The following is an 11,649-nucleotide window of genomic DNA, read 5'->3' on the forward strand; positions in this document are numbered from 1 at the left end:
CAACATGGTGAAGCCCCATCTCTACAAAAAATACAAAAATTAGCCAGGCATGGTGGAACATACCTGTAGTCCCAGCTACTCAGGAGGAGAATCGCTTGAACCCAGCAGGCAGAGGTTGCAGTGAACTGAGATCACACCACTGCACTCCAGCTTGGGCGACAGAACGAGACTCAGTCTAAAAAAAAAAAAAAGAGAGAACAAGTTATTTGTATAATTTTAAGGGCCTTACCTCAGCAGAATAAAGACATGCCAATTGTTAACATAATTTGGCTACCTTTTCTGACCAGCTCTACCTGGATAACTAAAAATGTGTATATACATGGGAGTAGTATGAAAGAACATGTCAGTAAGGGATATCTGTTTTATTGCTAACTTATAATGCTTCTTGCATTTTACGTATCATTTGCAGAATCTCTTGATAAGTAATTAGTATTGGTTTGAGTTGACATCAGATTAATAAATCGATTATTTTGAAACCAAAGATAATACTTGTTAAATTATTTGTCTGATGAATATGCCTTACCTACTAGGTGCTCAGGGGAGACAAAAGCTTTAAGGCACAAGCTTGCTAAGTGTTTTCATTCTATTTGGAGAGATGGAACTACACAAAGGCTTTATGCTACTCAACTGTGTAGTTCTGACTGAGGTAAGTTGGAGTTGTAGAAAGGAAGATGAAATCATCTTGGAAGGCTCTGTGGGGAAAGATAGAAGTGGAGCTGGAATTTGAAGGTTGAATTATTAGGCTTTCCCAATGAAGAAGAGATGGAAATGCACGGGATAGTACGAGATAGGGCCAGGGAAGGGTCAGGTGGCGAAAGCCTGGAGTGTACATCAAGGAGGAAGGGGGACAAAAGCCTTCAGAGTTAGGGGAGCACCAGGTTATGGACTAACAGCTATGAGAACTAAGCAGAGAGGTTTTAACCAAAATATGGGGCAGAAGAAAGTCTGTGTACCTTCTTAAGTAGGAGAGTGATCCGGTTGAACAAAGTAATGTTTAACATTAATTCTGCATTATTATTGTGGTGGGCGGATTAGATAGGTAAGTTATTAGTGCTAGAGAGTTAGGTTGAGAAGCTTTTGAAAGGACATCAGGTATGAGGCCGTGGGGTGAACTCTTCTCAAATAAATTAAGGCAGGTGAGAGGAAGTAGCAGGGCCAACATCCCAGAGGTAGTTCAGAGAAAGAAATGACAGCAAAGGGGTAGAGGGAAACGGTCTATGCCAGGAACCTTGTTATTCCATTTATATTTTCTCTAGGAACATGATTTTTAGTTTGATTTAATCTGTTTTGAAAAGCCTTTTTTTCTGATTATAAATTTAGTATGGGTTCTTTGAAAGTGTAGAAAATATTAAAATGGAAAAAGAAAGGTTATAATATCACTGCCATCAAAGATCACTATTAATATTGGGGGTCTTTATCCATTTACCTATCCATCTGTCCATTCACCTGTTTGTTTACGTAGGATGTATTTTAAAAATGGAAATATTAAGTGCAAAAGACTGATTGTAAAAGAATACAGTGTATTCTCGTTTTGTTAGGTCACTATATGAACATATACAAGTACACATTTTTGAAGTTTCATGTACAATTTTAATCCTTACCACTTAAAAATTACTAGCTTTTTTTTTTGTTGTTGTTGTTGTTTTTTTTTTGGAGATGGATTTTCACTCTTGTAGCCCAGGCTGGAGTGCAGTTGCTTAATCTCTGCTCACCACAACCTCCCCCTCCCTGGTTCAAGCAGTTTCCATGCCTCAGCCTCCAGAGTAGCTGGGATTACATAGGCAGGCGCCACCACGCCTGGCGAATTTTGTATTTTTAGTGGACACGGGGTTTCTCCATGTTGGTCAGGCCGGTCTCGAACTCCCAACCTCAGGTGATCTGCCCGCCTCGGCCTCCCATAGTGCTGGGGTTACAGGCATGAGCCACTGTGCCCGGCCAAACAGCAGCATAAATTACTAGCTGTTTTTAAGCAGTATCTAGGCAGGAAAATAAAATTCAAAAGCTACAGAAGAGTTTAAAATGAAAAGTCTCTGCTTCTTTCCTCTACTGCCATCCTGATTCCTCAGAAAACTGGATTTCTTAACATCCTTTTTTTTAATTTTTGGTTTTGTCCCCCCCCACCCTGAATACAAATCTTATATTCTTTTTCCCTTTTTTTTTTTTTTGAGACGGAGTCTTACTCTGTCGCCCAGGCTGGAGTGCAATGATCTCAGCTCACTGCAACCTCTGCGTCCCAGGTAGCTGGAATTACAGGTGCCCACCACCATGCTCAGCTAATTTTTGCATTTTTAGTAGAGACAGGGGTTTGCCATGTTGGCCAGGCTGGTCTTGAACTCCTGACCTCAGGTGATCCAGCCTTCTTGGCCTCCCAAAGTATTGGATTACAGGTGTGAGCCACCATGCCCAGCCAATACCTCTTTTTATTTAGTAAGTATAACTTACAAATAAAAGTATCCTTACTTTTCCCTCTCAATTTTCTTATGTTTTATTTTTCAATTTATTTTAATGGTTTTATTTGTAATTTTAATATACTCACATTTTTTGACCTTTACTTATATATAATGTCTTTTGGATAGTTTAGATAGAATCTCTTCATTATTCAAAGACACTGTTTTTCCTCTGTACTCTGACTTTGCTGTAACATTCCTTTTATGTAGTCAATTAAAACATTTATATCTTGTTCTATAACTGTTTGTCATGGTTTGATCAGTTGATTCCCAAAGTTGAAAAGTCAAGAGTCCACATTTATAGTATTATGATTGTGTAAATACTACTTACAGTGTTCACACAGTGAGGTTGAAATGGTAAAAAATAATGGAAACCTCTTCTCCAAACCTCTGCACCTTGAAGGGTGATGTTCCTTGTATCAGGGAATGAATGGATAGTTTATTTCAGTTATCTATTAATTGTTTAGAATTAAGTAACATAGTTTGCTTTATCTTTAAAATACCTTTTTCTTTTTGGGAATGTATAGTTAGTTGTCTTCTGTTGTTTTGGGGTTGTCAGAAGAAATGCTAATTTCTATGTATCATTATATAATTTTATCCTCACAGTAGATCCCTGTGAGCTGAGACATGTTATTCACAGTTATACAGACAAGGGATTTGAGGAAGAGAGGGGTTAAGAAATTTACCCAACGTCCATTTTTAATTACTGGCTAAGCAAGTACTTGAACTCCCGTTAGTCTGGCTTCAGAGCGTTTCCATTATACTGCTTATTAACAGAATAGCTCTAGTTGCTAAGGGGTAGAAAAATCTCAAACATGGTATTTGCCTGTAAGATTGGAAGAATCCTGATATCATGGAAGGGGAATTATACCTGGAAGGTAAGTTTCTTTTCAGGTTGTTTAAAGTAACAGCAGTTACTTCCAGTTGGAGATTAAGGATTGGGATATAGGTGTGAGGTCAAGGCTCATTTACATAGAGATTTTAGCTGTCTTCATAGAGATTTTTGTTGAAGGTTTGACTTTTCATCGTGTAGGAAGTGAAAATAAATAGAATATTTGGTGAGGAGTACAAGCTTGGGAGTGTGATGAAGAACCAGCGAAGGAGAGAGAAGATAGATATGTAATAAGTTAAACTCTACAGTACTAGTGTAGCATTTAGTGCACCATTTAGAAGATGAATTTCCACTTCAATATGTGTACTCTTAACATTATAGTCTCTAGAAGATTGTTTACCATCCAACCAGGTTTGTACCTTAGGTTCTTTGGCCTTGAAATCTTAAAAACCATGGTTTTAGAAATTGAGACTGTAGAAAAATTTAATACAATCTGTGGTTTTAGATGTAGGCATCCATTTCCCTGAAGTTCTGAGTTGTATAACGAAGCATAGGTCATGTAAACACAAAATAGCCACTGAAAGACCAACGACTTAAAAGCTTTTAAAATTTTTTGTGTGACTTCTTCCTACACCTGTCCAACCAACTACTACTAATACTAGTTCCCACTCAGGTATCTTCGCCACTTTTCAGTTGTTTCTTTCTTTGCCCATCTAGATTATTTTGTTTGTGGGGATTACTGTCATTCTTTCTCAGTTTTCGGTATTATAAATTACTAATCATATGATTGAAACCAGAGTTACTTGTCACTTAATGACGTAAATATGTTCTGAGAAACTCATTGTTAGGCAATTTTGTCATTGTGTGAACATCATAGAGTGTATCTATATAAACCTAGATGGTATTTCCTACTACACACCTAGGTTTTATGGTATAGCCTGTTGTTACTAGGCTACAAGCCTGTACACCATGTTACTGTGCTGAGTACTGTAGGCAGTTTGTAACACAGTATTTGTGTGTCTAAATGTATCTAAACAAAGAAAAGGTACAGTAACAATAGATATGAAAGATAAAAGCTGGTATACTTATGGAGGGCATTTACCATGAAGGCAGTTTACAGGACTGAAAGTTGCTCTGGGTGAATGAGTGAGTGAATGAGGAGAGCATGTGAAGGCCTACGACATTACAGTACACAACTATAGACCTAATAAACACTGAACACTTAGGGTACACTAAATTTATTAAAAGTTTTTTTCTTCAGTAATAAATTAACCCTAGCTTACTCTGTTTTACTTTATAAACTTAAATTTTAAAAGCTTTTGAGTCTTGTAAATAACACTTAGTTTAAAACAATACATAGTACAGCTATACAAAAATATTTTCTTTATATGTTTATGTGCTTTTTTCTATTTATAATTTTTTTTTTACTTCTTAAACTTTATTGTTAAAATCTGTGACAGACACACACATTAGCTCAGCCCTATACAGGCTTAGCATCATCAATATCACTGTCTTCCACCTCTATATGTTGTTCTACTGGAAGGTCTTCAGGAGCAGTAATATGCATGGAGCTGTCACCATCTATCACCTTCTGTATTTCTATGATAACTGCATTCTTCAGGAATATCTCCTGAAGGACCTGCCTGAGGCTGCTCTACAGTTACCTTTCTTTTTTTTAAGTAGAAGGGATGGGCGAGGTGGCTCATGTCTATAATCTCAGCACTTGGGGAGGCCCAGGCTGGTGGATCATTTGAGGTCAGGAGTTCTCAAAAAATAACAAAAAATAAAGTAGAAGGACTATACTATAAAATAATGATAAAAAGTATAGTATAGTAAATACTTAAATCACTAATGTAGTTGTTTACTATTATTAAGTGTAATAGGTTTGCTTACGCCAGTATCACTATAAATGTGTTAGTTATGTGTTGTGCTATGATGTTACGACAAAAGCTGCAACGTCACTAGGCGATAGGAATTTTTCAGCAACGTTATAATTTCATGGGACCACCCTTTTATATGTGGTCTGCCATTAACTGAAATGTTGTTATGTGGCACATGACTATTTTCTTCTGTCAGAATGTAAGCTCCTTAAAGGATTTCTGGTTTTGTTCATTGCTGATTTCCAAGCACCTTAGAACGGTAACCAGTACATTTATTTAATAAATGTTTGGCAAACGATTTCATCAAGTGAAAGAAGGTTATTTAAAAAAACAATTACTTAACTCTCAAAGGCAAGAGAGACTCTTCAAAGCATTACTGAAGGCTTTATTTTTATAAAGATAACTTATGATTAGCCAAAGTTAAATGTCAAGAGAAAGAGATCTCTGCCAGTAGTTTTGTCTGAAAAATTGTGACCCTCCCCTCCCCCCACAAACCAGTATCCAACTTTTTTTTTTTTTGGAGACAAGATTTACTCTGTCACCCAGGCTGGAGTACAGTGGCATGATCTTGACTCACTGCAACCTCCATCCCCTGGGTTCAAACAATTCTCGTGCCTTCCTCCTTCCAAGTAGCTGGGATTACAGATGCCAATCACCATGACTGGCTAAATTTTGTATTTTAGTAGAGACGAGATTTCACCATGTTGGCCAGGCTGGTCTCGAACTCCTGACTTCAGATGATCTACCTGCCTTGGCCTCCCAAAGTGCAAGGATTACAGGAATGAGCCACCACGTCCTGCCCCAACATTCTCTTTATTTTTTGAGTCACCCAGACTGGAGTGCAGTGGAGTGATTATGGATCACTGCAGCCTTGACCTGGGTTTAAGTGATCCTCTCACCTCAGCCACCCAAGTAGCTGGGACTATAGGCATGTGTCACCATGCCCATTCAATTAATTTTTTTTTTTGGTAGAGACTAAAGTCTCACTATGTTGCTTAGGCTGATCTCAAACTCCTAAGCTCAAGCCATCCTGCCTCGACCTTCCAAAGTGCTGGAGTTCCAGGTGTAAGCCACCATGCCTGGCATTTTTTTCCAAGAAATAATTAGCACATAGTTATAATATTCAAATTTTGTTAAATATAAGATAAACTGGCCAGGTGCAGTGGCTCATGCCTGTAATTCCAGCACTTTGGGAGGCCAAGGCGGGTGGATCATGAGGTCAGGAGTTGAAGGCCAGCCTAGCCAAGATGGTGAAACTAAAAATATAAAAATGAGCCGGGTGTAGTGGTGGGCGCCTGTAATCCCAGCTACTCAGGAGGCTGAGGCAGAGAATTGCTTGGACTCGGGAGGCAGAGGTTGTAGTGAGCCGAGATCACGCCACTGAATTCCAGCCTGGGTAACAGAGCAAGACTCATCTCAAAAAAAAAAAAAAAAAAAAAAAAGATAAACTTATTTTTTACCATTTTTCTGCATTTAGAGTTAAACCTTTCTTTTTTTGCCCTTTACTATTAAATTTTAGTCATTGTTTTAAGTGCTTGCATTGCAAATGACCTTTTTCAGCTACCACTTATAATGGAAGACCTCCTCAATATCCTTGTTAAAAAACGAAAGGGAATGAATGGCCAGAAGTTTTGCTTCCTTGTAGAAGTTAGGAGTCTTTTTCTTGTTAATTACAACCTCCCATCTGGGGACCATTGAATATTTTTGTGTACTCCTGCCTCCTGTTATAAAGGGAAAAAAATACTCTTGCTGATGAAAAAGTCTATGGGTGACCTACATAAGTTTACCTAATTTTAAGATACTTTATTGCAGGCTTTTGCCAAATGACTGGTTTATTAACATATTGTATGAGAAATTTAATAAACACAATATGCTAAATGAAAGTGAATGTAGGGTAACATAGCAATAAAGTTGCATAGTGTATTAGTTACCTATTACTGCATCACAAATTGTCCCAAAATTTGGGGGCTTGCAAATGCAAACATTTAATCTCACAGTTTTTGAGAGTTAAGATATGATATGAGAGATAGGATATGATACGTGCCTCTGACTCAGGGTTTCTTAGGAGGTTGTAGTTAAGTTGTGGACAGGGCTGTGGTCTCATATGAAGGCTTGAGTAGGGAAGGATCTACTTTCACTTGTAGCAAGATTCAGTTCCTTGCAGGCTGTTGGACTGAGCACCTCAGTTCCTTGCTGACTGTTGGCTAGAGCCCACTCTTAGTTCCTTGCCATGTGGGTGGGCCTCTCCACAGGGTGGCTCACAGCAAGGCAGCGGCTTTTCTCAGAGTAAGTGAGCAAGAGTGTACCTAAGATGGAGGCCACAGTTTCTTATAAGCTAATCTCAGAACTGACATCCTATCACTTCTGCCATACTTTTTTTTATTAGAATTTGGTAAGTCTCGGTCCACTTAATAGGAGGAGATTGTACAAGGGTGTGAATACCAGGATGAGGGGATCATTGGAGGCCATTTTAGGGACTGCCTACCACACATGGTGACATACAAATGGGAGTATATTCCATATGTATTGAAAATATGTTTATATACTACATTTTTTTATTTTGCTAATTAGAAGCAGTTGAAATAAGATGACATCTAATTTTAAAAAGTCAGAACCTCTGTTTTGTGAATAAAATTCTTAAGCAGTAAAGAATTTTGATTTATCAAACGTTTTTTGTGATATATATGCTTTATAATATATAGTAAGTAGCTAACGACTTGTTACTGAGATTTTGAGAAATTTGTCAACTTTTGCCTTTATTCAAATGTATAACCTTGTTTTCTGTTCATTAGTGACACTGATAAGAATTTTATTTATATTTAATGTTAATAATTTATCCTGTCTTTCATATTTCCCTATTCCTGATCTCTCTTAGATCGATCTGGAATAGAAAACGTCAACTCTGTGGAGGCTTTGCAGGAAACTCTCATTCGTGCACTAAGGACCTTAATAATGAAAAACCATCCAAATGAGGCCTCTATTTTTACAAAACTGCTTCTAAAGTTGCCAGATCTTCGATCTTTAAACAACATGCACTCTGAGGAGCTCTTGGCCTTTAAAGTTCACCCTTAAGGCCTTTGTTTATTTAAACATGAACTGATGGTAACTGTACATTTTGTGCTAAAATGCGTATTTATATGTGTATACCATATATGGAGATAGAAAAGACCTTTAAGACAATAAAAGATTGTAGGCTATCTCTGTAATCATGCAATAGCTGTTTGGATTAAGAACTCTTCAGCCATGATTCGACCTTGACCGCATCTCCCTGACAGACCAATCAGCTGTGTCGCACTTAAACTGGAGAAGTTACACTGAAGTATAATCACATTGAATGTTAGACTTTTTCATCTGCCAAAACCAAAAACCATTTTGATCTCCCTGTGGTATAAATATGACGCACAATCACAAGTGTATGAGGACTTAGAAATTAATCCTTTGTGGTAGGAGTTCTGTTGAATGATGGAAATCTTATTACTACCACAAGACTATTTGATCTGGTAATTGGAGACTTTGGGATTTAGGAGATCTCCATGTCGGTATTTTACTCTACCACTGTTAAAGTGTGTGGTCCTGAGTAGTTTACTTGCTTGTGGAAAATGAGAATTGATAGTGTCCCCAATGCCCCACCTCACAGAGTTACTAAAAAATGTCTGTAAAGCATATTTACCTCTTGGGAGATAGGCACTATGTAAATAAGGTAAAATTTTTTGTTATTATAATTATTCATAATAACATTCTTTTCTTCTTTCTAAGCCTTTCTGGGAAATCATTTCACAGTCCACACCAACCATATTATTATTATTCAGGGTTCCTGCATATGTGTGGGGTATCCTACTGATACACACATACTCGAAGTTTATGGGTATAACAAAGACATAGTACATGTACATAATATGTATGTGAATATAGTTAAACATAAATATCTTTCTTCACAATATTTTAAACTGTGAAGAACTTTATCATACAGTAAACTTAAGAGGTGTCAGAAGACCCAAATTAGGTGCATTTTACCTGTTGATGATGGCATAACCATTGCTTTAAAATGTTTAGACAGTAGAATATTGGATTTATGCTCTATTTTTGTTTATTTAAGCAACACTTAATGTAAAAGTGCAACAGGCAATTGAGTCCAAATTTCAATGACAAAAAAAAAAACCATGTATTTTAGAGTTCATCTTTGGCAAAATCTTTGGTTCAGGGTACTAGTTGTTTAAAATTCATTCATATTCTTACCTTGTGCTGAAAAGGTTGCATTGCTGCCCCTTATACACATGCTGCAGCTTGATGTTAAAGAATTTTTATTCTTTCAGAAGAATTATTTAATGTTTAAAGAAACTGTTTAATATGATGGCATGTGTGTGTGTGTGCGTGTATGTATGTTCTAAGTCCACTTCTTTTTTCCTAAATAACACTACAGGGATTTTGTCATATTAGATTTAACTTATAATTTGAAAAATCATCTAGTGTGTGACCTACAGGCTTAGAAATGGTATAGTCAAGACATTTTATCCACATTTCTAATAGTGGACTTGATTAAATAGATAAGATCAGCATCTGTTTATGGTGGTAGGAGAAATAGCCAAAGTTCAGGATTTTATGTATGTTTTTCTGTTTCCCTGGAAAACAGCAATTAATTGGATTTTTTGGTAAAGATTGCCTTCTGTATAATGTTTGGATTATATAAAATTGCAAAAACGATAAGAGCCTGCTTTACTGTACTAAGCCTGTAACTTTCCGGACGTGTGAGCAGAATGCCTTATTTTGTAATCTTGTTTAACTTGTTGCTACTGGGACTTGATTTACTGTGGCACTAGTTAAGTAAGTTGAAAAAAAGTTAAACCCTCTCATTATTAAAGAGGAAAGGCAATGGTGATGTCTGTAATACAATATAAACCATAATTGTGATTTACCTTAAGTAGGTATAACTCTTATGGGATATACAGTATAGTTTTTGTGAATCTTTACATGATAGCATTATCTTTTATAATTTTTTTTCCTAAGATAAACAAATGCATAGTTTTCTTCTATGGGGATAGAAACAGCTTTTGAAGTAATATTGAAAACCTCAAAGATCATGTTGATTCTTTTGCCTTTTGCATAAGCCTCTTTATAACGTATCTTTAAAACAATTAAGTCTTTAGGAATGTATAACCAGAACTATGTTAGTATTGCTTATAAAACTTTAGTTAGGTTCAATATATACATATATACATCTCTATATAGGTATATAGATTTGCATTTTGTCTTGTAAAATTTTATTTGAATAAATTCCTCCTGTAGGTAATGAGAAACAAAATTAATAGTTCATATGTCACTCATAGCTTTTCTATATTTGAAAGTAGCCCAATATGAAACTTCTGATTCTAAAATTAAACCAGCAGCCTATTACAAGCACATTCTTTGATTGAGTCATTGGTTATAAACGTACTAAATGCAGAGAAGACAGCCAATTTAGGAAACTTCTGAGTTGGTGGGACACTGTTGATTAATAATGTACTGTATGAATTAAGTGATGCTTTAACTTTGATTTTACATTTTAAAGTTAAAATGTGGGCATTATGTCAGCAAACTTAAGGGCATTATGTCAGCAAGCTAAAACATTTTTTTTCTTGTGCTTTTAATGTATCTCTTTACATGATCTGAGAGAGGATTCAAGTTGATAGAAATAGCTGAGGGGAAAAGGGGAAACATCTTGGGATGAAGCTTGTCCTTATGGTGATGGTTTAATCACAGATTTAAAAATGAGAAGGAAATTTCAGTGGATTAAGTGTATAGCTTTCATATCTACATTTCAAGAAATGACCATTGTAAACTTGATAAGAGATGATTTATTTTATGTAAACATCTTTGCAAAGCAAGGTGTAGCAGCTCAGCTAGATTTATTACTGTGCACGAAAGTAAATACCTATCTCAATTATTCTTTTTCTTTTCCAATATAAAGTTTGCTGAATGTACGAGAAGAGTTTATCATTTAGGATATAGAATTTTTTTAGGGGTTGGGGGGAGGGGATCTGTCAGGAAACTATTACCTATAAAAAAAGATTGACTTGATTCGATCCAAAAGAGAAAACTTGAAGCTATTCTGGAACTAACATGGAAAAATGAAATGGCTATTGTTTAAAAAATGATAGAAATACATTGTTGATGGGATATGAGTTAAGTTTATTTTCTACAAACTGTAATTGATGAGGACATGGATAATATCTTCATGTTTCTGAGAAGTAATCTGTATGTGGGGGGAGGGGATAATAAATATTTCTAACCAACTGTGGTGTTTGGTGTCTAATGTACCTTGCCATTTTTGTAAAACTATAATGTAACTCACTACAAGTATCTTTCCCTTGAGCATAGCAGGATCTTTTATGTAAATCTGATTCAGCTTGGGGAAATGTGTGTGTGTATATATAGATATATATGTGTGTGTGTATAGATATATGTATACACATATACATGTGTGTATATATATGTATGTGTATATACGCACACA

The 11,649-nt window shown here is 36.1% G+C and overlaps 1 protein-coding gene across 1 annotated transcript in view; it reads left to right on the forward strand.

Moving 5' to 3' along the window:
- Positions 1-11,429, forward strand: part of NR1D2 (nuclear receptor subfamily 1 group D member 2) — a 37,370-nt gene extending 25,941 nt beyond the window's left edge. Inside the window, exon 8 of the mRNA XM_017893404.1 lies at positions 8,035-11,429. Coding sequence (XP_017748893.1) covers positions 8,035-8,231 — 197 coding nt within the window. The 3' untranslated portion in view covers positions 8,232-11,429. The remainder of the gene's footprint in view (positions 1-8,034) is intronic.
- Positions 11,430-11,649: the final 220 nt, after the last annotated feature.

The sequence above is a fragment of the Rhinopithecus bieti genome, unplaced genomic scaffold, assembly GCF_001698545.2.
Source record: "Rhinopithecus bieti isolate Rb0 unplaced genomic scaffold, ASM169854v2 scaffold_23460, whole genome shotgun sequence".
NCBI lineage: Eukaryota > Metazoa > Chordata > Mammalia > Primates > Cercopithecidae > Rhinopithecus > Rhinopithecus bieti.